Raw genomic sequence first — 25,321 nt, 5'->3', positions numbered from 1 at the left:
CTGCGGTACCCCACTCGTTACCTCTCCCCAGTTTGAGAAGGTCCCATTGAGAAGCACTCTTTGAGTCCGATTCTGTAGCCAACTGTGGATCCACCGGATCATTGTTTCATCTAGGCCACTTTGAGCTAGTTTGCCCATCAGGTTATCATGGGGCACTTTGTCAAAAGCTTTGCTGAAGTCGAGGTATATGATGTCTACAGCATTCCCACAATCCACAAGGGAGGTGACTTGATCAAAAAATGAGATCAGATTCGTCTGGCAGGACTTGTTCTTGACAAATCCATGTTGGCTTTGAGTAATCACGGCATTGTTGTCAAAGTGCTTCCAGATGGATTGCTTTATGATCTGCTCCAGAATTTTCCCAGGGATTGATGTCAGACTGACTGGTCTGTAGTTCCCAGGTTCCTCCTTTTTACCCTTTTTGAAGAGAGGGACAACATTAGCCCTCCTCCAGTCATTAGCCCTCCTCCAGTCATCTGGCACTTCCCCCGTCCTCCATGATTTCTCAAAGAGAATTCACAGCGGTTCTGAGAGCTCTTCTGACAGTTCCTTTATTACTCTAGGATGTAGTTCATCTGGCCCTGGAGATTTGAACTCATTCCAAGTCATTAGGTGTTCCATATGCCTATCAATCTCAAGCTGCAATCCTGCCCCTTCAGCCTGTACTTTGCCTTTGCCAGGGGGGTCATAGACCCTCTTTTGGGAGAAGACTGAGCCAAAGTAGGAATTGAGCACCTCTGCCTTTTCTTTGTCATCTATTATCGTTTTGCCATCCTTATTTAATAGCTGAACCACCATTTCTTTCCTCTGCCTTTTACTATGCACGTAGCTGAAGAATGCCTTTTTGTTGTTTTTAGCATCCCTTGCTAACCTCAGCTCGTTCTCAGCTTTAGCCTTCCTGACGCCATCCCTGCAATTCTGGGCTACCTGCCTGTACTCTTCCTTTGTTACTTGGCCTTCTTTCCACTTCCTATATGTGTCCTTTTTTGTTTTCCCGTCATCCCTAAGCATTTTGTGAAGCCACATTGGCTTCTTCTGTTGTCTTCCACCTTTTCTTCTTGTTGGAATGGTTTCAACCATTCCAACAAGAATGGTTGAAACCATTCCAACATTGAAGTAGCTTTTTGTGTCTAGCTTTGTGATTGTTCTAGACTAGCCTGTGCCTGCTCCTCTACTCAGTGGAGGTTAAAAGCAGAGGCCCACTGGTGTGAAAGTGTGTGTTACAAGACAAATAAATGGAAAAAAGTTAGTTAAAAAAATTAAAAATTAAAAAAAAAAAAGTTAGGTGCCTCCCCCTTGACCTCCCCTGCTGAACTCCCATGGCCAACTCCTGTTCGCTTGCTCTTTGCTCGCTCTCTGGGAGCTTGTGTGCTTCTGTAGCCCCTGGACCAGCTGGAGCAGCTTGCTCTGCTCTGGTCAGCTGGGAGGCGGGAAACAGATTCAGCAGTGGCCACAAGACTGGAAAAGGTCAGTTTACATTCCAATTCCAAAGAAGGGCAATGCCAAAGAGTGTTCAAACTACCGTACAATTGCGCTCATTTCACATGCCAGCAAGGTGATGCTCAAAATCCTACAAGCTAGGCTTTAGCAGTATGTGAACCGAGAACTACCGGAAGTACAAGCTGGGTTCCGAAGAGGCAGAGGAACTAGAGATCAAATTGCCAACATTCGCTGGATCATGGAGAAAGAGAATTCCAGAAAAACGTCTGTTTCGGCTTAATTGACTACGCTAAAGCCTTTGATTGTGTGGATCACAACAAACTGTGGCAAATTCTTAAAGAGATGGGAGTACCAGACCACCTTACCTGTCTCTTGAGAAACCTGTATGAGGGTCAAGAAGCAACAGTAAGAACCAGACATGGAACAACTGATTGGTTCCAAATTGGGAAAGGAGTACGACAAGGCTGCATATTGTCGCCTTGCTTATTTAACTTATATGCAGAGTACATCATGACAAATGCCGGGTTGGATGAATCACAGGTCGGAAGTAAGATTGCCGGGATAATTATCAACAACCTCAGATATGCAGACAATACCACCCTAATGGCAGAAAGCGAAGAGGATCTAAAGAGCCTCTTGTTGAGGGTGACAGTGGAGAGTGCAAAAGCTGGTTTGAAACTCAACATTAAAAAAAAGAAGATCATGGCATCTGGCCCCATCCCTTCCTGGCATATAGAAGGGGAGGAAATGGAAGCAGTGACAGATTTTATTTTCTTGGGCTCCAAGATCACCGCAGACGGTGACTGTAGCCATGAAATTAAAAGACGCTTGCTCCTTGGGAGGAAAGCTATGGCGAACCTAGACAGCATAGTAAGCAGAGACATCACCTTGCCGACAAAGGTCCGCATAATCGAAGCTATGGTTTTCCCAGTAGCGACGTATGGCTGCGAGAGCTGGACTATAAGGAAGGCTGAGTGCCGAAGAATTGCTGCCTTCGAACTCTGGTGCTGGAGAAGACTCTTACGAGTCCCCTGGAGTGCAAGGAGGTCAAATCAGTCAATCCTAAAGGAAATCAACCCTGAGTGCTCATTGGAAGGACAGATACTGAAGCTGAAGCTCCAATATTTTGGCCACCTAATGCAAAGAGAGAACTCCCTGGAAAAGACCCTGATGCTGGGAAAGCTTGAAGGCAAAAGGAGAAGGGGACGGCAGAGGATGAGATGGCTAGATAGCATCACCAATGCAACGAATATGAACTTGAGCATGCTCCGGGAGAGAGCGGAGGACAGGAAGGCCTGGCGTGCTATGGTCCATGAGGTCACGAAGAGTCGGACACGACTTAACGACTGAACAACAACCACCAGGGGTGGGCAACCTGTGGCCCTCCAAGTGTTTTGGCCTACAACTCCCATCATCCATCATTGGCTATGCTGGCTGGGGCTGATGGGAATTGTAGAACAAAGCATCTTGGGGGCCACAAATTGCCCACCTCTGCTGTACTGGCTTGGGGGGAGGGAGATACTAAAGCTTGAAGTCTGCCCACCCCTGGTGTAAAGCACCAGGGACACTGACGGTGCTTAGCGACTCCTTTCCAAACAGGCTCAGCTGGTACCAACACTGCTATCCTTCAGTCACTGGGGAAAACATCTTTATTTACCCAGGCATTTTGTTAGCTTCTGCTGATTTAATTGAACAAGTTTTAGCCTGGGGATGGCAGAGGATGAGATGGCTAGATAGCATCACCGATGTAATGAATATGGACTTGAGCGCACTCTGGGAGAGAGCGCAGGACAGGAAGGCCTGGCGTGCCATGGTCCGTGGGGTCACGAAGAGTCGGACACGACTGAACAACAACAACAATCTGCTTTTGGGCAATACAAAAATATTTTAAATAACAGTTCTCTCCATTCAGTTCAGAGGGGAACAGAACCCCCTTTCCCTCCCTCTGTCTGTATGTATCCTATGGGAATTTGCCTCTTATGTTCATCAGCTGTTCCTTGTTTTCAGGAACGTTTGAAGTTGATTAGTCTGACAGGAAATGTAGCAACCATGGGTAGGAGACCTACAGAATCATCACTTAGATGCCTACTCAGAAGTAAGTCCCACTGAGCTCAAAGGGGCTTACTCCCATGTGCCCTATTCACATGCCTCCATTAGGGAGGGAAGGGGCTCATTCCCAGACTGGGGCCCGCTTTGCCTCTGTTCAGGGTCAAAGGACAGTCCACGCCCCCTGCCCCAGGCAAATCTCTCTCTGCAGTAGTCCTCATGTACTTTGTTACTTCTCTCCAAGGGTTCCTGATGGGCTGCACACTGCTCCTCTCAGGCCTTCTTTTTTCTGCCTTTGAAGCCACGGGTGGCCCCTTGCCCAAAACAAACGGTGGGAGGGATTCTGGAAGACAACGCAAACAAGCCCTGTTGGATTAGAAGCTGCACAGCATTGCTAGAGTTTCTCAGATGTCCAAAGAACGTTAATTGGAGTATCACCATTTCAGACTACCCATGTGAGGGTGCATGCCCCGTGGGTGCAGGCCGAGCAATGTTTAAAAACGGTTACTACTTCCTGTTGGAGCAGATCAGCTCAACAGGGGATGCAGCCCTTTCCTTAAGCGATTTCTGATACTTGTGGATTGAACTTCTGCTACCATAAGTATCTATGACATTGTAGGGTTGGTAATTTAATTGGTAAAAAACAAAAATACGCTGATGAATTGGCTAGGTAAATGTGGCCAAGCATTCAAAACATTAAATTATGCCAATTAAGCCCAGATGAGGCAGTTATTGATAAATCTCACTCTCTACCAAAGAGGTTTTACGATAGTTCACACTTTTGTTGTTTCACAAGTTGAATTCTACTCCGTTATAAAAGTTCACTAACAATATTATGCAAATGTGTGTGAACAATATTGAAGAGGCTAGAATCATACAACTGTAGGGTTGGAAGGGGCCTCCAAGGCCATCGAGTCCAACCCCCTGCTCAGCGCAGGAATCCAAGTCAGAGCATCCCTGACAGGTGGCTGTCCAGCCTCGTCTTGAACGCCTCCAGTGTGGGAGAGCCCCCCACCTCCCTGGGTAATTGGTTCCATTGTCGTATTGCTCTAACAGTCAGGACGTTTTTCCTGATGTTCAGCCGGAATCTGGCTTCCTGTCACTTGAGCCCATTATTCCGTGTCCTGCATTCTGGGATAATTGAGAAGAGATCCTGGCCTTCCTCTCTGTGACAGCCTTTCGAGAACTTGAAGAGCGCTATCCTGTCTCCCCTCAGTCGTCTCTTCTCAAGGCTAAACATGCCCAGTTCTTTCGGTTTCTCCTCAATGGCTTTGTTTCCAGTCCCCTGATCATCTTTGTTGTCCTCCTCTGAACCCTCTCCAGTTTGTCTGCATCCTTCTTAAAGTGTGTTACCCAGAACTGGACACAGTACTCCAGATGAGGCCTAACCGGTGCTGAGTAGAGGCTGAGCAGTTCTTGGCTTTTACTGTGAAGCCCAGCTGCACATCATAATGAAATTAATAGGCATGGGGTGTGTGTGGAAGCCCCCTCCCCCCACCAGGGCATGCACACACCTACAAAGAGGAAAATCGTTTCTTTTAAAATGTGGTTGTGATGGGCAGAGTGCAAGGCTAGGACCAACTGCTCTGAAATGAACAGCATTATATATGTGGGCTTCAGCTCCTCGTGGGCTGGGCTGGGGGGCAGAAGGCAGACAGCTCATGCTACTGCCATGATGCACCAGTGTAAGCCAACTAATGGGCAGCTAGCTCCCCAGCATTTGTCCCCTACAGTGGCATTTGTACAGCTTTCTGTGAAAGATGAGAAGTAGCTATTCTCAAGATTTTTGGACAGGATCACTGGTTAAGTGATATCAATTTGCTCTTGACAGTTTGCTCTGAAACAAAGGCACACTGTGCAAATAGCAGACTCACGATGCACATAACCTTGTGCCCATCACTGCAAGAAAGTATTCTAATTTTGGACAGAGAATCATAGAATCATAGATTCTATTCGTCAAGAGAGAAACAAGTCTATGAGTTCCCATGAGGCAGCAGCAATGGGATGGCACAGTGAGATTTTGAGACAGGCAGGTGGTCCTGACTTGTCTGAGCGGGCAAAAGGCACCCACCTGGATCTAGAGAGTTGTCTCTCAGATGCTGGGCAGTCCAAAGCGCTCTCCATCCCAGGCAGGGGGATGCTCTCCACTGCACTCTCACTAGGCCCTACTTCCATGGCGTCCACTGCCGACTTTTCACAGTCCTCCACGTTCATATCCATGGGCACGCTGCTCTCCCTGGACAGAGGCCTCATTTCTTTTGTGCTATTGCAGAAACATAGCCCAGGGTGAGAGTACTGGAAACACTTAACAAAAACATTCTGAAAAGGCACCAAAAGCCTCCCTTCCTTCTTGCACATCCCGGCAGTCCCGGCACTTCCTTTTTAGCTTCTCCTAAAAACTGCCTTTCCATTTTTTACAGCACAGGTGGGCAACCTGCGGCCCTTCAGATGTTTTGGCCTGCCACTCCCATCAGCACCAGCCAGCACAGCTAATACTGAGGGATGGTGGGACATCTGGAGGGCCACAAGTTGCCCAGTCCCATCTTATAAGAATATGCAGACATAAGCCAGTGTGCTACAGTGGTTATTGTTGGACTTTGGCCTGGTTTCAAATCCCTACTCAGCCATGAAATTAACATGGGCCAGGCTAACCCACCTCACAGGGTTGTTGCAAGGACAAAATGGGGGTGGGGAGAACCCTGTCTGCTGCCCTGACCTACTTGGAGGAATGTGGACAGGATAAAGGCACAAAGCAGGCGTAGCAGCAGCGAGGAGCTGCTGTTCTGACAAATGTATGCAAGACTTGTCTATATCTCCACACAGAATTGCCAAAACAACTCATCATTCATGTCCATGCTGCTACAACTACTCAAGTATTTACCTTTTCGATTTCAGGGGTCTATCAAAGCGAAAATCAGATGGGTACCGGTGAACTCTGACTAAGTGATCTCTGCGGTCTTTGCTGCTCCTGAACCTCTGTGGACAGCTCTCTACCAAACACTGGTACTAGAAAAGGGGATGAGAAAGAGCAAGGCGGCATGGTCAGTGCTGGGTGTCTTTCATGAGGAGGGGCCACAGTCTCATGGTATGTAGGAAGCAGGCTTTGCCTGTATAAGGCCTCAGGCTCAAGCTCTGCAACTCCAGCGAGAAGAAACTCAAGCAGCAGGGCTAGGAATGGCCTCTGAGGGAGTCCAACAAAACAACACTGGGTGAGGAGAACCTACGAGTGGGACTGAGTTTATTTATTTAAATTAGTTTTAACCCACCTTTCACCCTTTACAAGTATATAAGAGGCACAAAAATCACATATGCCACAGTACAATAAAATCATAAAACATCAGAATAAAAGCAAATCAAAACCATAAGAACAGCAGAGCAAAGTAAACAAGCCAGCATAAAACTTACAATGTCCGGGCAAATAAGGTTGAACCTGGCACTGAAATGACAATGTTGGTGTCAGATGAGCTTCAAAGGACAGGCCATTCCAGAGCTGGGGCGCCACCACAAAAAAGGCCCTTTGCCTAGTTCCTATACAACCAGCATTCCCTAACAAAGGAACCTGGAGAAAAGCCTTCTTCAGAAATGGCAGGTTAGAATAGAATCATAGAATAGTAGGGTTGGAAGGGGCCTACAAGGCCATCGAGTCCAACCCCCTGCTCAGTGCAGGAATCCAAATGGCTTGGGACCCAAATACCTGAAGGAGTGTCTTCACTTGATATAGGAAGCGACACTCCTTCAGGTATTTGGGCCCCAAGCCATTTAGGGCTTTAAAGGTCAGCACCAGCACCTTGAACTGGGCTCAGAAGCAAATAGGCAGCCAGTATAATTCCTTAAGCATCAGTATATTACACTATCATCTGGCTGTACCAGCCAAAATTCTGGCAGCCACATTCTGCACTATTCTAAGATTCCAGGTCGTCTTCAAAGGCAGCCCTAAGTAAAACACATTATAGTGGTCCAACTAGGAGGTTACCGGAACATGGATCACCATAGCCAGACTATCATAGGTAGGATGCCTATTTACATCAGTTGCTGGGGAACATGGGTGGCAGGGCACTGTTGCACTTGTGTCCTGCTTGTGGGTTCCTGGTCAACAGCTGGTTGGCCACTGTGTGAACAGAATGCTGGCCTAGATGGACCCTTGGTCTGATCCAGCAGGGCTCTTCTTATGTTCTTATGTCCCTGCTCCAGAACAGTCATAGCTGGCTAACTAGCCAAAGCTGGTTAAAGGCACTGAGGCCACCCGAGCCTCAAGTGGCAGTGCTGAATACAGGAGTACCCTCAAGCTACACACTGGCTGTTTCAGGGGGAGTGCGGCCCCATCTAAAGCACGACATACACCTAATTCTTGGACATAAGATCCACCTACCCACCGTGCCTCCACCTTGTCAGGACTCAGCTAAAGTTGAAGGCAATTTTATTACATTCAGTGCACAGAGAGAGAGAGAGAGAGAGAGAGAGCAATGAAGCAGGCCTCCCGTGAGGCCTCGGCAAGGCACTTTGCAGATAAAATTGATTGAATTAGGAGTGTTATTCCGTGCGCCATGGATAAAGTTAGTGAGCGAGAGGTGGCCTGCGGCAAACCGGTTTTGTGGGATCGGTTCCAGCTTCTTCCTCCTGACGAAGTGGACAAGGTGCTTTCATCTGTAAGGCCGACCACCTGCTTACTTGATCCTTGCCCATTTTGGCTCATTATGAGCTGCAGAGAGAGATTGGGTGAGGGGATCAGGGTGGTGGTTAATGTCTCCCTTGAGGAGGGAGTGATGCCATCAGCCCTCAAGGAAGCAATGATAAGACCACTCTTAAAGAAGCCCTCCTTGGATCCCCAAGTTCTGAACAACTTTTGCCCAGTCTTGAATCTGCCATTTTGGGGCACGATCATTGAGCGGGTGGTGGCGATGCTGTTGAAGGCACACTTGGAAGAAGCCGATTGTCTAGATCCATTTCAGTTGGGCTTCAGGCTTGGGCATGGGACAGAAACGGCCTTGGTCGCTTTGGTGGATGAGGAGGGCTTTGGATAGGGGTAAACGCTCCTTCCTTGTTCTCCTCAATCTCTCAGCGGCTTCTGATACCATTCCCCATGGTATCCTCTTGGACCACCGGGAGAGGATGGGCATTGGAGACATCGTATTATGGTCGTTCTGGTCCTTCCTCTCCAGCAGGTACCAGAGGGTAGCACTGGGAGAGGAGGTTTCGGACCCATGGCCGCTCACTTGTGGGATGCCACAGAGTTCCATCCTCTCCCCGATGCTATTTAACATCTCTGTGAAGCCGCTGGGGGCTATCATCAGGAGGTTTGGGGTGCAGTGTCCTCAACATGCAGATGACACGCAGCTCTACCTCTCGTTCAAATCTTCACCGAGGTTGGCCGTAGAATCCCTGTCCAAATGTCTGGAGATGGTGAGTGGCTGGATGGGGAGGAATAAGCTGAAGCTGAACCCTGACAAGACCGAGGTACTTCTGGTGGGAGACAAGAGGAGGCTGGGGGATGTTGACCTGGTATTGAATGGGGTATGGCTACCCTTGAAAGACCAGGTCCGCAGCCTGGGGATCATTTTGGACTCCCAGTTGTCCACGGAGGCTCAGGTGTTAGCTGTGAGCCAGACAGCGTTGTACCAACTCCATATGATATGGCGGCTGCGCCCCTACCTTCCCGACCATCTCCTATCATCGATAGTGCATGGCCTGGTCTCCTCTTGTCTAGACTACTGTAATGCGCTCTACATGGGGTTACCCTTGAAGATAGTTCGGAAGCTGCAGCTGGTGCAGAATGCGGCGGCTCTCCTGATTAAAGGCAGTTGCCGGCGTGATCACATCACTCCGGTGCTGAAGGAGTTGCACTCGCTACCAGTTGTTTCCCGGGCCAAGTTCAAGGTGTTTTGTTTTGGCCTTTAAAACCCTATATGGTTCCGGCCCAGCCTATCTCAAGGAGCGCCTCCAGCAGCACCAGACAGGCCGCTTAACAAGATCAGCCTCAGATGGCGTTCCCTCTGTCCCATCAGCCAGGAAAGCTAGACTGGTGGGGACGAGGGAGAGGGCCTTTTCTGTGGTGGCCCCCACTCTGTGGAACTCCCTCCCTAGGGAACTCCGCCATGCCCCCTCTTTAATGAGCTTCTGCCATGCTTGAAAACGTGGTTGTTCAGGCAGGCATTTGGGGTGGTTTAGGGTATTTTTAAATAATGTTTTAATGTATAATTTTACTGTTTTAAATTGTACCATTGTACATCACTAGGTGGGCAATTAAGAAATTTAATAAATAAATAAATAAATAAGCAGACACGAGCTCCTTTGTACTACTGGGCCAAGGCTGCAGGTCATCCACATGAAACTGTGCAGGTCATCCACATGAAACTGCAACTTATCTGGGCGGTTATGATGGTGACGTTCTTGCCTACGTCAGAGTAAGCCGCAATTCTGAACAGCCTCAGAGCCATGTTTGAGCTGAGTGGCTGAACGGTGGGCTGCCCATGCCGGGCCTCGCCGCAGCTTACCATGGTGTGCTTCTCCGCCATTATCTGGAAGAGGGAGTCGTGCCACTCCAGAATGTGGACATCGAGCAAATGGGCTGAAGGGAAGGGTCGCTGGCAAGCAGAACAAACGTTCCTGTGCAGCATGCTGTAGTGATGCTCGTAGCCCTCCAAGGTGTCAAAAGCCTGGCGGCACCCAGCGGCATGGCAGAAAACCTCGGAGGTGCTGAAAGGAAGCAAAGGAAGCCGGCCGCGGCTCGAGGCTGAGCCGGGCCCCGCGCCTCTTTGGCGCGCCCTTCCGCCCCGCCCGCCCTTTGCTGCTTCCGTCCGGACCGCGGGGGGGCTGCCGGGGGGCGGGGTCCGTCGCCGGCGGGAGGGCTCCCGGGCGCGCGGGCCGCCGGAACGTCCTCCCCGGGGGCCGGCGCGGGAAGGCCGCGGGCGCGCGCGCAGCGCCGGAGGCTGCGGCGCCTTCTGGGCCCGCCCGGGGCTCTCAGGCAGCGCCGCCGCGGGGGCGGGGGGGCGCCGGGGGCCTTACCGGGGCCGGGCGGGGCCCTCCGCGGCGCTCGCCAGCGCGTCCCGCAGGCGCAGGTGCCGGTGGACGTCGCCGTCCTAGGGGAGAAGAGGAGGCGTCAGCAGCGCTCGCCGCGCCCGCCTCGGGCGGGGCCGCGGGCCGCCTCGCCGGGGGTCGCGCCCACCTCGAAGAAGGGGTGGTCGGCGGGGAGGCGCCGCCGCGCCGGGAGGAAGCGGAAGGGCGCTCCCGCCGCCATCGCGCCGCGCCGCCCGCTTCCGCTTCCGCGCCGGCCGGCCGGGCGCGTGGGCGGGGCGCGGCGGCGCAGGGGGCCCCGCCCCGCCCCTCCGCCCCGCCCCTCCGCCCCGCCGGCCCGCAGCCCCGCCCCGCCCCGCCGGCCCGCAGCCCCGGCAGCGGCGCGATGAGCGAGTTCCGCATCCACCACGACGTGAGCGAGCTGCTGAGCCTGCTGCGGGTGCGGGGCGGCGGCGGCGAGGGGGCCGAGGGCTACACCGAGCTGCTCCAGAAGAACCGCGCGCCCTACCTCACCACCACCGCCTCCGCCCTCGCCGCCAAGGTAGCGCCCGGGGCGGGGGCGGGGGCGGGGGCGGGGGCGGGGGGGGCGGCCGCCCGGCCCGATCCGGGGCGCGGGAGGCCGCAGCGGCGCAGGCGTGCGCCCCGGCGCCCCAGCGGGGAGCCGTGGCCGGGGCCCCGCCCGCCCCCTAACGCCGCGCCGCGCTGCGCTTCGCAGGTCAAGATCGCAGAATTCTCTCGGACTCCGGAGGACTTCCTAAACAAGTACGACGAGCTGAAATCCAGGAACACGCGGCACCTGGACCCGCTGGTGCACCTGCTGGCCAAGCTCGCGGAGGACAAGGAGGTGGGCGCCCGCGCGGGGCGGGGCGGCGCGGCGCGGCCTTCCGTGCTTGGCGGGAAGCTCCATAAGCAAACGCCTCCAAGGCCGTTCTGGAGTTAAGAAGGGGGCGCCAGCGCCTCACGCCGCTCAGGGTGGGGGGGGGGCGCCAGCGCCTCACGCCGCTCAGGGTGGGGGGGGGGCGCCAGCGCCTCACGCCGCTCAGGGTGGGGGGGGGGCGCCAGCGCCTCACGCCGCTCAGGGTGGGGGGGGGGCGCCAGCGCCTCACGCCGCTCAGGGTGGGGGGGGGGCGCCAGCGCCTCACGCCGCTCAGGGTGGGGGGGGGGCGCCAGCGCCTCACGCCGCTCAGGGTGGGGGGGGGGCGCCAGCGCCTCACGCCGCTCAGGGTGGGGGGGGGGCGCCAGCGCCTCACGCCGCTCAGGGTGGGGGGGGGGCGCCAGCGCCTCACGCCGCTCAGGGTGGGGGGGGGGCGCCAGCGCCTCACGCCGCTCAGGGTGGGGGGGGGGCGCCAGCGCCTCACGCCGCTCAGGGTGGGGGGGGGGGCGCCAGCGCCTCACGCCGCTCAGGGTGGGGGGGGGGGCGCCAGCGCCTCACGCCGCTCAGGGTGGGGGGGGGGCGCCAGCGCCTCACGCCGCTCAGGGTGGGGGGGGGGCGCCAGCGCCTCACGCCGCTCAGGGTGGGGGGGGGGCGCCAGCGCCTCACGCCGCTCAGGGTGGGGGGGGGGGCGCCAGCGCCTCACGCCGCTCAGGGTGGGCTTCTCACCCAAGAGTGACTAAAATGCCTTGTCTCTGAGGTTTGCCAGATGAGAGGCAGTTGTACCAGCCTATTAGAAATAGATCATTAGATCCGCTTACTGTTTAGAAAGGAATCCAGGTGAGGAGGCGTCAGTGTTAAATTTAGGTTTATGACTTTAACGTAGTCGAATCTCATAAGGTTATTAGGTCAGGTGGGCCATCAGATAAGTGACCAAGAGGCCTCACTGGAGGCCATAAATATGTAAGAAAATCAAGCTCACAAGACAGGAGGATGTCAAGTAAATCTGTTTGTGTCAAAAACATACCTGTAATGTGTTGGAAAAAGCTAAAATGTTTCGATAAGTATGTTGGTGTGGACATTAATCTTGATAAGAAATGTCAAAATGCGATACACTTATTTAGACATACGAAGATTTAGAGTAGAAAGGTTATCTTTATATTTCTTATCCAAGAATTCCAAACTGTAGTAAAAAATAGTTTGGACATATTTTATAGCATCCAAAAAGTATATAAAGGAGGCTCAGAACACGCTGTAGTGGAAGCTGTCCTTTAGGATCAGCTTTCCCCAACACGTTGCCTGTAGAATCAACCTGGTAAGCTTGGTATTATCATTGGGAACTAGCAAATTTACTTGACGTTGCTTAGAAGCCTGGTTTAAGAATGATGTTAGATGTTTCGTGCATTTGGGTTTATGCATGCATAAGCTCTTGTATTTAGTACTGTTATACAAATACTTTGTAGTAAAAGACAAAAAGACAAATCTTGTCTGAGAGAGTGTGTCTTAAGAAAAAGGATTCTGTATCACTCATATCAAGAGTAAAGTACTGAGAAATCTGACTGTACACACAGTAGACAGGTGATCAGTGGTTGCCAGCATACTGACAATATAGTTTGAGAGAATCTCTGAACCAAGGCATATGCCACACTTGTCCCGGGAAGAAGCCCACCAGCAACAGCCTTCCCCTTTGGGGGCCCTCCGCCTGGTTCGCCCTCTTAGTAGGGCTTTTGGACTTTTGTATAAATAATCCAGGGTGAGCAGTGAGGTGGCACACTGTTGGTGTGCACATTTGCTGGTGCTTTAAACCAAACAGGATTGTGAGGAGCCCCAAAAGGACCTCTCCAAGCCGGCAGAATGGGCATCCAGTTGGCAAAGGTGGCTCAGTGCAAGAAGTGTAAGGTGACACACAATGGGGCAAAAAAAATCCCAACTTCAAGTATAACCTGAGCAAGTGGTGAGGTTGCAATGGACACATGGGAGTTCTAGGGGGGCCACCTGGACCCCGGGTCTTCTGAGCAGCCCCAATTGCCATCATTTCTGGTAATACAAGTGAGCTTCTTCCCCCTGAGCACAGTAGCCTTGCAGTTAGACTGCCACCAGTGGCGGCTGGTGACCCCAATTCCAGAGGGACAGTTATTCCATTCAGGGTTTTTGTTACAAGCAGCCAAAACTCTAAAGGTGCTATCTGAGGTGCTGAACCTTATCCCCAAAATGAGTTCAGCACCTTGGATATCACCTTTGGAGTTTTGGCTGCTTGTAACTAAAACCCTGAATGGAATAACTGCCCCTCCAGAACTGGAGTCACTGGCCACCACTGACTGCCACCTTTCCTTCCCTCATTGTTTTTCCTCTCTCCCTCTACTTTTTTGCTCTTACATGCCCATTGCTGGGGGCTTGCTTGCAATGACTTTGTGAAGAAGAGGGAAGGCCAGGAAGAACTCCATGTGAAATACGGATATTTCACACAGCATCTCAGTTTACTGCCCCAAACTGGAACCTTTGGCTTCTGCAGAAAAGTAGCTTCGGCGCAGCAAAAGATTCAGTCAGTCTCCACAAACGGCTTTCTCCCCCTTCACTTCTTGTAAATAGCTGCAGGCATCAAGATTATTCCAAAAGGAAGGTTAGGACTATGTGACATCATGATCGAGGAAATGCTGGGGCTTTTAGAATCATAGCATCATAGAATAGTAGGGTTGGAAGGGGCCTACAAGGCCATCGAGTCCAACCCCCTGCTCAATGCAGGAATCCAAGTCGGAGCATCCCTGACAGATGGCTGTCCAGCCTCGTCTTGAACTCCTCTGGTGTGGTAGAGCCCACCACCTCCCTAGGTAATTAGTTCCATTGTCGTATTGCTCTAAGAGTCAGGATGTTTTTCCTGATGTTCAGCCGGAATCTGGCTTCCTATAACTTGAGCCCATTATTCCGTGTCCTGCACTCTGGCATGATGGAGAAGAGATCCTGGCCTTCCTCTCTGGGACAACCTTTCAAGTACTTGAAGAGTGCTATCATATCTCTCCTCAGTCTTCTCTTCTCAAGGCTAAACATGCCCAGTTCTTTCAGTCTCTCTTCATAGGGCTTTGTTTCCAGTCCCCTGATCATCTTTGTTGCCCTCCTCTGAACCCTCTCCAGTTTGTCTGCATCCTTCTTAAAGTGTGGTGCCCAGAACTGGACACAGTACTCCAGATGAGGCCTAACCAGTGCTGAGTAGAGGGGAACTAGTACTTCGGGGGATTTGGAAGCGATTCTTCTATGAATGCAGCCCAATATAGCATTGGCCTTTTTTGCAGCCACATCACATTGTTGGCTCATCTTCAGCTTGTGATCGACAACAATTCCAAGAATTGAGCACCTCTGCCTTTTCTTTGTCATCTGTTATCGTTTTGCCATCCTTATTTAATAGCTGAACAACCATTTCTTTTCTCTGCCTTTTACTGTGCATGTAGCTGAAGAAATCCTTTTTGTTGTTTTTAGTATCCCTCGCTAACCTCAGGTCGTTCTCAGCTTTAGCCTTCCTGACACCATCCCTGCAATTCTGTGCTACCTGCCTGTACTCTTCCTTTGTTACTTGGCCTTCTTTCCACTTCCTGTATGTGTCCTTTTTTGTTTTCAGGTCATCCCTAAGCTTTTTGTGAAGCCATATTGGCTTCTTCTGTTGTCTTCCACCTTTTCTTCTTCTTGGAATGGTTTGTAATTGTGCCGTGAGAATTTCCTTTTTTAAAAGCTCCCACCCATCTTGGACTCCTTTTCTCGTTAGCGTCGCTTGCCATGGGATGTTACTGATCATTGTTCTGAGTTTATTAAAATCAGCTTTCCTAAAATCCAGGGTACGCATTTGACTACACTCAGCTTTTGCTTCCCTTAGAACCAAGAACTCAAGTACAACATGGTCGCTTCCCCCAGAGTTCCTGTAACTGCTACTTTATCCACTAAGTCATCTGTGTTGGTTAGGATCAAGTCAAGGATAGCCAAATCCTCTAGTTCCTTCCTCTGCTTTCTGTAGGAGGAAGTTATCCGCCACACAAGTCAGGAATTTCCTGGAGGGGCCGTGTTTTGCAGAATTTGTCTCCCAACAAATATCGGGGAAATTGAAGTCCCCCATTACTACTACATCATGCTTCCTTAAAACATTGGCTATTTGCTTTTCAAAAGTTTCATCTTCGTCTTCTCCTTGGTTGGGTGGCCGGTAGTAGATTCCGACTACCAGGTTCCTTTTATTCTTTGCTCCATTTATTTCGACCCAGATGCTCTCGATGGGGCTACCGAGCTCATCCTCCTGTATTTCAGTGCAAAGATATGTATTTTTCACATACAGTGCAGCCCCACTTCCCTTTCTGTTCCTCCTGTTCTTTTTGAACAAGTTATATCCTTCAATTGCTGTATTGCAGTCATGAGAGTCATCCCACCAAGTCTCAGTTACACCTATCAAGTCATAATTTCCCTCGTGTATTAAGAGTTCAAGTTCGTTCTGTTTGTTTCCCATACTCTGGGCATTAGTATATAGACATCGAAGACCATGTGCTTCATAGTCTGGCTTTCTTCCTACATGCGTCTGAAGACTATTATTGGGCGCTATCACAGCTGTTCTCTCCGTTGCAGTGCATGCACCCACGTCCATTGTTACCCTCAACATTACATCTCCCTTCCCCATAGGATTCAGTTTAAAGCCCTCCTGATGAAGTTCATGCTGTGGCCAAACACATTCTTTCCATCCTTTGTGAGGTGCAACCCGTCCCTTGCCAACAGCCCATCTTCCAGGAAGTATAGGCCGTGGTCCCAGAATCCAAACCTTTCATCGGCACCACATTCGTAGCCAGTCATTCACCTGGAGTATTTTTCGTTCTCTTTCTATCCCTCTTCTAACTACTGGAAGGATGGATGAGAAAACTATCTGGGCCCCAAAGTTCTTGAGTTTCCTTCCCAAATCTTCAAAGTCTGACGTGATCTCTTTGTAGCTCCGCTTGGCGGTATCATTTGTTCCCACATGGATGAGAAGAAAGGAATCCCTGTCAGTGGGCTTTATGAGTGCAGGCAACCTTTCAGTCACGTCTCTAATCTGTGCTCCCGGGAGACAACATACCTGGCGAGTCTACGGGTCTTCGCACCATACTTGGGTCTCGATCCCATGCAGCAAGGAGTCTCCCACTACTACCACTCTTCTCTTCTTGTTGTAGGCCTGGGTTTCCTCACCTCTGTTTGACTGACCTTCAGCCTCTTGCTCACTCTCATGTAGGTTCCCCTGTGATTCTTCCTCTGCAGGCTGTGCTGCAGTCTCATCCACAAGTACCTGGAATCGGTTCCACAGCTCCACTGCTTCCAATGGTGCAGAGTGGCGTCTAGTTCTTCTTCTCCTAACTGTCACCCTTTTCCAAGGAGTATCCTCTACTCCATTTTTCTTCACCTCAGCATTCCCCACTGCCTCATCTTGCTGTTGCTCCTCAAGCTTCTGGTCTTCCCTTTGCTGCTGTAGTTCCCCCATTCTGTCCAAGAACTCTTCGTGTTCTCTTATTCCCCGGAGGGTCGACAGTCGCCGCTCCAGTCCACTTACTTTTTCCTCCAGCAGCGTGATCAACTTGCACTTGTTGCAGCTGTAGGCCATGTTGTTCTCAGGCAAGAAAACAAACATTACACACACCTTGCAGGTCACCATCACTGGAGAGTCTTGTCCTTCCATAGCCTCTTTTCCCTTTTTGTGTCTAGCTTTGTGATTGTTCTAGACTAGCCTGTGCCTGCTCCTCTACTCAGTAGAGGTTAAAAGCAGAGTCCCACTGGTGTGGAAGTGTGTGTTACATGACAAATAAATGAAAAAAAGTTAGTTAAAAAATAAAATAAAATAAAAAATGGGAAAAAATGAAAAAATGTTAGGTGCCTCCCCCTTGACCTCCCCTGCCGAACTCCCTTGGCCAACTTCTGTTTGCTCCCTCTGTTCGCTCGCTCTGGTCGTTCGCTCTCTGGGAGCTTGCTTGCTTCTGTAGTCCCTGGACCAGCTGGAGCAGCTTGCTCTGCTCTGCCCAGCTGGGAGGCGGGAAACAATCTTTGTTGCCCTCCTCTGAACCCTCTCCAGTTTGTCTGCCTCCTTCTTAAAGTGTGGTGCCCAGAACTGGACACAGTACTCCAGCTGAGGCCTAACCAGTGCTGAGTAGAGGGGAACTAGTACTTCCCGGGATTTGGAAGCTATCCTTCTATGAATGCAGCCCAAAAGAGCATTTGCGTTTTTTGCAGCCACATCACATTGTTGACTCATATTCAGCTTGTGATTGACAACAATTCCAAGATCCTTCTCACTTGTTGTGTTGTTGAGCCACATATCCCCCATCTTGTAACTGCGCATTTGGTTTCTTTTTCCTAGGTGCAGAACTTGGCATTGATCCCTATGAAATGTCATTCTGTTGTTTTCTGCCCAGTGCTCCAGTCTATCCAGATCACTTTAAATTTTGTTTCTGTCTTCCAAAGTATTAGCTATCCCACCCAATTTTGTGTCATCTGCAAATCTGATCAGCATTCCCTGCACCTCCTCCTCCAAGTCATTAATACAAATGTGGAAGAGCACTGGGCCCAGGACAGCCCTGCGGTACCCCACTCGTTACCTCTCCCCAGTTTGAGAAGGTCCCATTGAGAAGCACTCTTTGAGTCCGATTCTGTAGCCAACTATGGATCCACCGGATCATTGTTTCATCTAGCCCACTTTGAGCTAGTTTGCTCATCAGGATATCGTGGGGCACTTTGTCGAAACTTTGCTGAAGTCGAGGTATATTATGTCCACAGCATTCCCACGGTCCACAAGGGAGGTGACTTGATCAAAAAATGAGATCAGATTCGTCTGGCAGGACTTGTTTTTGACAAATCCATGTTGGCTTTGAGTCATCACGGCATTGTTTTCAATAGGTTTTACAGTTTGAAAAAGAAAGAAAAAGCTGTCAGCCACCTCACTTCATATAGTTAATTTGTGCAGGCCTTACAAACCCTGCACAGCCTCCTAAATTCCTCTGAAGTGCTGCCTCTCTGAAAGGAGACACTTGGCTTGGGGAATTCTTTCTCTCTCACTTCCATTTCCAATCACCATTCTTCTTTACCTCTTTTTCTCTCCTCTCTCCTTGTCTTTCTATCTTTTCTTTATTCCACCCAGAACATACCTTGGGGAAATCTCAAAGAGAATTCTCTTTGGTAGGCAAGAGAAGTTTTTAACTGTATTTGACTTCATACAAACAGATGAGAGTTGGTTTTTCTCCTCCTCCTCCAAGTCTTTGAGAAAAGTGGGTTATCAGAGTTGCAGAGGAACACATCTGGGGTTGTTGTTTTTTGTCAGTTGTCATTAACTAGCAATAGGAAGGGCTCTAGCTCAGTGGTAGAGCACATGCATGGCATGCACAAGGTCCCAGGTTCAATCCCCATTATCTCCAGGTAGGACTAGGAAAGAATACTGCCTGAAACCATGGAGAGATGCTTCCAATCGGTGTCTACAGTACGGGGCTAAATGGACCAACATTCTGACTCAATATAAGGCAGCTTCCTATGTGCCTATGAACAGAAAGCTTTAATAAAAATAAGAGGGGTGGGCTGGAAGTGCAGGGGAGAGAAATACTGCTCACTCATACAATCATCCCCCTTCATGGATCACTGCCTTGTTGTGGCGAAGGGGCTTGCGTAACTCAGTGAAGCCATAAGCTATGCCGTGCAGGGCCACCCAAGACGGACAGGTCATGGCAGAGAGTTCTGACAAAATGTGGTCCACTGGAGAAGGAAATGGCAACCCACTCCAGTATTCTTGCCAAGAAAACCCCATGGAACGTATCACAAGGCTAAAAGAGATGACGCCGGAAGATGAGCCCCTCAGGTCAGAAGGTGTCCAATATGCTACTGGGGAAGAGCAGAGGGTATTTCTAAGTAGCGCCAGAAAGAGTGAAGCGGCTGGGCCAAACCCGAAAGGACACTCAGCTGTGGATGTGTCTGGTGGTGAAAAGAAAATCCGATGCTGCAAAGAACAATATTGTTTAGGAACCTGGAATGTCAGATCAATGAATCAAGGTAAGCTGGAGGTGGTCAAACATGAGATGGCAAGATTGAACATCGACATCTTGGGAATCAGCGAACTAAAATGGACAGGCATGGGCGAATTTAATTCAGGTGACCATCATATCTACTATTGTGGGCAAGAATCCCTTAGAAGAAATGGAGTAGCACTCATAGTCAACAAAAGGGTGGGAAAAGCAGTACTGGGGTACAATCTTAAAAATGATAGAATGATCTCAGTACGAATCCAAGGCAAACCATTCAACATCACAGTAATTCAAGTCTATGCCCCAACCACTGATGCCGAAGAAGCTGAGGTTGATCGGTTCTATGAAGACCTACAACACCTTCTAGAACTAACACCAAAAAAAGATGTCCTCTTCATCATAGGGGATTGGAATGCTAAAGTAGGAAGTCAAGAAATCACCGGGATAACAGGCAGGCATGGCCTTGGTGTACAAAATGAAGCAGGACAAAAGCTAATAGAGTTTTGCCAAGAGAACACGCTGATCATAGCAAACACTCTTTTCCAACAGCATAAGAGGCGACTCTACACATGGACGTCACCAGATGGTCAATATCGAAATCAGATTGATTATGTCCTTTGCAGCCAAAGATGGAGAAGCTCCATACAGTCAGCAAAAACAAGACCTGGAGCTGACTGTGGCTCAGATCATGAGCTGCTTCTTGCAAAATTTCGGCTTAAATTGAAGAACGTCGGGAAAACCACTAAACCGTTCAGGTATGACCTAAATCATATCCCTGATGAATATACAGTGGAGGTGAGGAATAGATTTCAGGGATTAGACCTGATAGACAGAGTGCCTGAGGAACTATGGACGGAGGTCCGTAACATTGTTCAGGAGGCAGCAACGAAATCCATCCCAAAGAAAAGGAAATGCAAGAAAGCAAAGTGGCTGTCTGATGAGGCTTTACAAGTAGCTGAGGAAAGAAGGGAAGCGAAAAGCAAGGGAGAAAGGGGAAGATATACCCAACTGAATGCAGAGTTCCAGAGAATAGCAAGGAGAGACAAGAAGGCCTTCTTAAATGAACAATGCAAAGAAATCGAGGAAAACAACAGAATGGGAAAGACTAGAGATCTCTTCAAGAAAATTGGAGATCTCAAGGGAACGTTTTGTGCAAAGACGGGCATGATAAAGGACAAAGAAGGCAGGGACCTAACAGAAGCAGATGAGATTAAGAAGAGGTGGCAAGAATACACAGAAGAACTATACAGGAAAGATCTGAATGTCCCTGATAGCCATGATAGTGCGGTCACTGAACTTGAGCCGGACATCCTCGAGAGTGAAGTCAAGTGGGCCTTAGGAAGCATTAGTAACAACAAAGCTAGCGGAGATGACAGTATTCCAGCCGAGCTATTTAAAATCCTAAAAGATGATGCTGTTAAAGTGCTGCATTCAATATGCCAACAAATCTGGAACACTCAACAGTGGCCACAAGACTGGAAAAGGTCAGTTTACATTCCAATTCCAAAGAAGGGCAACGCCAAAGAGTGTTCAAACTACCGCACAATTGCGCTCATTTCACATGCCAGCAAGGTGATGCTCAAAATCCTACAAGCTAGGCTTCAGCAGTATGCAAACCGAGAACTACCGGAAGTACAAGCTGGGTTTCGAAGAGGCAGAGGAACTAGAGATCAAATCGCCAACATTCGCTGCATCATGGAGAAAGCAAGAGAATTCCAGAAAAATGTCTATTTCTGCTTCATTGACTACGCTAAAGCCTTTGATTGTGTGGATCACAACAAACTGTGGCAAATTCTTAAAGTGATGGGAGTACCAGACCACCTTACCTGTCTGCTGAGAAACCTGTACGAGGGTCAAGAAGCAACAGTAAGAACCAGACATGGAACAACCGATTGGTTCAAAATTGGGAAAGGAGTACGACAAGGCTGCATATTGTCACCCTGCTTATTTAACTTATATGCAGAGTACATCATGAGAAATGCCGGGTTGGATGAATCAGAGGTCGGAATTAAGATTGCCGGGAGAATTATCAACAACCTCCGATATGCAGACGATACCACCCTAATGGCAGAAAGCGAAGAGGATCTCAAGAGCCTCTTGTTGAGGGTGAAAGAGGAGAGTGCAAAAGCTGGTTTGAAACTCAACATTAAAAAAACGAAGATCATGGCATCTGGCCCCATCACTTCCTGGCATATAGAAGGGGAAGAAATGGAAGCAGTGACAGATTTTACTTTCTTGGGCTCCAAGATCACCGCAGATGGTGACTGTAGCCCTGAAATTAAAAGACGCTTGCTCCTTGGGAGGAAAGCTATGGCAAACCTAGACAGCATAGTAAGAAGCAGAGACATCACCTTGCCGACAAAGGTCCGTCTAATCAAAGCTATGGTTTTCCCAGTAGTAATGTATGGCTGTGAGAGCTGGACTATAAGGAAGGCTGAGCGCCGAAGAATTGATGCTTTCGAACTGTGGTGCTGGAGAAGACTCTTACGAGTCCCCTGGACTGCAAGGAGGTCAAATCAGTCCATCCTAAAGGAAATCAACCCTGAGTGCTCATTGGAAGGACAGATACTGAAGCTGAAGCTCCAATATTTTGGCCACCTAATGCGAAGAGAAAACTCTCTGGAAAAGACCCTGATGCTGGGAAAGACTGAAGGCCAAAGGAGAAGGGGACGGCAGAGGATGAGATGGCTAGATAGCATCACGGATGCAATGAATATGAACTTGAGCACGCTCCGGGAGAGAGCGCAGGACAGGAAGGCCTGGCGTGCTATGGTCCATGGGGTCACGAAGAGTCGGACACGACTGAACGACTGAACAACAACAACATACAATCCTATGTATGCCTACTTAGAAGTAAGCCCCATTGTGTTTAATGAGGCTTACCCCCAGGAAAATGTGCACAGGATTCCAGCACAGGTTCCTTTTGATCTTCTGCATGTTTATTCAGAAATAAGTTCTGAGTTATGTGCATGGTATTGCAGGCTTAATACTCTGCACACCCAATTCCAGTCTAATGAACTGACTACCTTTTTACTCCAGTCCTATGCATGTTTTGTCATTTATATTTGTTTTTTCATTTTGCATGAGCTCTAGCTTCAGTGGTAAGGGAAAGGCACTTAGTACATGCTTACAGTTTCTCCATAACTTAGTCCTAGTTTTGAAAACAGATTCCTTGGCTGAATCCTGGCGAAGTCTTGGCACAAATGAAGTTTTAGGGAGGAAGATACAGTGAGAGTTTGTGCATAACAAGGAGGAGGTAGAGGAGACATCTATTTTTATGAAGACATCTGTGTTTATGAAGAATTGCTGGATGATGGTAGAATGAGGAGGGATTGTGGATTGATGGGGCGGAATATAAGTGCTTAGGGCACAATCCTATCCAGATAGGCTGCCGCTTCCAAACTCAGAGGTGACGCCTATCCAAAGCACGGCAGGAGAAGCACGGAGGGGATTGTTCCCTCCGTGCTTCTCCCGTCCTGCCTTTTTGGCTGGACAGCGGATTGAGGCTGTCTAGCCGCGGGAGCACAGAGCGGGGAAGGAGGCTGCAGTCTGACACATACGATGTGTTGTACAGGCGTTTCCGCCTTCCCCAGAACGCCCCCAGCCACGCCCCTTTTCAGCTGCTCCGCGCTCCTCTTGTGAGTGCGGAGGCCGGGGATGTTCCACGCTGCCTCCAAGAGAGCACGGAAGTTGGGGAAGGTCAGTTCCCGGATAACACGATATCCTATGGCCGTCTAGCCGCTGCCTAGCGGCCATAGGATTGCTCCCTCCATGGTGAAAGCAAAGCATTCTGCATATGCTCAGAGACATTCTATATTTAAGAACATAGGATGAGCCGTGCTATATCAGACCAAAATCCATCTAGCCCAGCGTTCTGTTCATGGAGGCACTGCAGGGTCTGCAGGGTGGCGGGAACAGGGATAGAATGGAATTGCACTGGATTCCACAGGAAACGCATCCGGGGGAGGCAGGGGGGGAACGTGTTCCCACCAGCATTTGTGTGTTGGTGGGAACATGCAAACCATTGGTGTCCAGCCCACTGCCAGTGCTCCCCAGGGTCTCAGATATAAAGACCTCTTCCCCAGCCTTGCACCTGCCTGAAATCCTTTGAGCTGGAGATGCCGTCTCACAGCCCGTTTTCACTGGAAGCCAGAGAGTCTGCAGGGCCAACGGAACGAAAGCCCTGGCACGGGCAGCTACTCTTGGCACACAGTGACACTTAAGAGGGCTCAGGGTACTTGGAGCTTGTAGGCTGTGTGCAACATCTCGCCTCCCCCCCCCCCCCCCGTCCTTCCTGCCCGCAACACACACTTTGCAAATGAGTGCCTGGACGCAGAAGGGGACCTCAGGCCCTGAGCCATGTTGGTTCGTGGAGGAAATCTTCCATGTGGGAGAGCATCTTTGGGGCCTCGGCTGCAGTTTCTCAGTTCTGCTTTTTGTTGGGGCTTTTTTCCAGACCCTCCAGTATTTGCAGCAAAATGCCAAGGAAAGGGCAGAACTTGCTGCAAACTCTGCTGCTAACAGCAGCAGCATCACTTTCTCCATCCCTTCGGCGACTCCCAAAATGACTGTTCAGGAGCTTGAGGAGTTACGGAAGCAGCTGGGCACAGTGACAACCAGCTCCAGCACACAGCAGGTATCTCTTCTCTCAGGCCTTTTGATTTGCACCGGAAGCATTTCTGATTCCATCCTCCCCCCGAGTGTGTGTGGGGTTGACATTTATGGTCCCAGTGGGTAGTTGCATCATGCCTCTCCCTGGAGATGTAAAATGTCAAGAAATTTTGAAGCCATGGGGGTTTCGTTCTTCCTCCCCCTCTGCTGAAATGGAAATTTTGCGAAAATTGACATATATGTAATAATACTTATCAAACCTGAACTCATTTTATTGCCTTAACGGCATACAATGCAACATTCATAACTTAGCATATACGAGTTGTACGAGTTGGTGTCCCCATATCTTGCATATCTCCCTCTTTTATATCTTGAGGATTCTCTCATTCAGTTTCTCAGTTGTTTGGGCAGACAATGGACTTAAGTGTTCATGTCTCTCCCTTTGATTCGGCTATAGATCTCCTCCCTTCTGTTGCTTGACCCCCTCCCCTTGTGGCAATCTGGATCAGGCAGACTGATCTGGTGGGAGTGGAGGTTTAGGGCACATTGCGTGCTTCCTTCCAGCTCTTCGCTTCTGTGTGAAACACTTGAGGACACTGGACTGTGAGGGCAGTGCGTATGGGGTGGGTGCGGCCCTTCTGCTTCTGCTGAATGAGGATTCCGCTGCCCTGTCTGGATTTGGGCAGAAGTCAGTTTTTGCCTTCCAGGGAACTTGCTGCTGCAAAGGTTTCATCCTGCAGTGAGAGACGGCCTGTCTGTCTCCTCCCTTTGCTGCATGTGGGTTCAGGGCATGCATTTCACTCGTGGGTCACATGTGTCTCTCTTTCATTTGGCAGCCTGTGGAACTTGTGCGAAAGACACTCAGAGAAAAGCAGAACAAGAAGCATTCTGGACAGCCCATTCCATCATTTCCTGCCTGGGTATATGAGAGACCAGCTCTTATTGGGGACTTTCTCACCAGCTCCACTTTAAGCACAGATACAACTGTGGCTATAGGTGGGTATTACTATAGGTGGGCATCACAAGAAAAGACTGGATGGTCTGTCTCACAAACTGGGTTTTTTGTGTGCAGTCTGACCTGCAGCTCAGCAGCAGCGGGTCTCCGTGTCGCACCGGGGCCCTTCACTGGCAGTGAAGATCGCTGCCTGAGCTGGCAGCATGCAGATTTTGGCCAGCGAGGACCGTGGGCATGGCTGCACCTGTGCACATTGCATTGCTCATACAAATGCAGACAGCGGGAAGACTGCTGTTATTTAAAATTGCAGCCTGCCCTTTGGTCCCGAAATTGGTCTCCCAGAAGAACCTCCAACCCTTTTTGTGTGTGATTGCCCCCAAAATATTGTGTGTG

The 25,321-nt window shown here is 50.0% G+C and overlaps 2 protein-coding genes across 4 annotated transcripts in view; one reads left to right on the top strand and one right to left on the bottom strand.

Annotated features, from left to right (window-relative positions):
- Positions 1 to 1,458: 1,458 nt before the first annotated feature.
- Positions 1,459 to 10,741, bottom strand: ZNF511 (zinc finger protein 511). 2 transcript variants are annotated; one of them, XM_084833332.1, is made up of 6 exons: positions 10,649 to 10,741; positions 10,489 to 10,562; positions 9,978 to 10,179; positions 6,368 to 6,492; positions 5,558 to 5,749; positions 1,459 to 3,829 (listed from the first exon to the last, which is right to left on the bottom strand). In XM_084833332.1, the coding sequence occupies exons 1-6, from the start codon at positions 10,718 to 10,720 to the stop codon at positions 3,760 to 3,762; spliced, it is 735 nt and encodes a 244-aa protein (XP_084689458.1). In that variant the 5' UTR covers positions 10,721 to 10,741; the 3' UTR covers positions 1,459 to 3,759. The 2 variants fall into 2 exon arrangements, with proteins under 2 accessions (XP_084689458.1, XP_084689467.1); XM_084833341.1 differs by lacking the exons at positions 1,459 to 3,829; positions 5,558 to 5,749; positions 6,368 to 6,492 and adding an exon at positions 7,816 to 8,185.
- Positions 10,742 to 10,849: 108 nt separating this feature from the next.
- The window catches only part of TUBGCP2 (tubulin gamma complex component 2), a 37,481-nt gene continuing 23,009 nt past the window's right edge, over positions 10,850 to 25,321 (top strand). For both annotated transcript variants that reach the window (XR_014787602.1, XM_084833302.1), the window contains exons 1-4: positions 10,850 to 11,038; positions 11,213 to 11,341; positions 23,819 to 23,998; positions 24,810 to 24,969. Coding sequence is in view for 1 of the 2 variants with exons in the window: in XM_084833302.1 (XP_084689428.1) it covers positions 10,883 to 11,038; positions 11,213 to 11,341; positions 23,819 to 23,998; positions 24,810 to 24,969 (625 nt within the window). In the remaining variant the exon portion in view is untranslated. The remainder of the gene's footprint in view (positions 11,039 to 11,212; positions 11,342 to 23,818; positions 23,999 to 24,809; positions 24,970 to 25,321) is intronic.

This window comes from Heloderma suspectum, chromosome 1 (assembly GCF_057233095.1).
Source record: "Heloderma suspectum isolate Gila_16-S chromosome 1, 16-S_ref, whole genome shotgun sequence".
Taxonomy (NCBI): domain Eukaryota; kingdom Metazoa; phylum Chordata; class Lepidosauria; order Squamata; family Helodermatidae; genus Heloderma; species Heloderma suspectum.
Note: the sequence above shows the minus strand (reverse complement) of the source record. Positions and strands in the feature narration are given on the sequence as shown.

Bases quoted from the DNA above. Each gene is read 5' to 3' on its own strand.
- ZNF511 (XM_084833332.1), bottom strand. From the start codon at position 10,720: ATGGCGGCGGGAGCGCCCTTCCGCTTCCTCCCGGCGCGGCGGCGCCTC. The intron at 10,563-10,648 runs GTGGGCGCGACC...CTTCTCCCCTAG, and splicing joins CCGACCACCCCTTCTTCGAG to GACGGCGACGTCCACCGGCA. The intron at 6,493-9,977 runs GTAAGCTGCGGC...CCCCTTTTCTAG, and splicing joins TGGCGGAGAAGCACACCATG to TACCAGTGTTTGGTAGAGAG.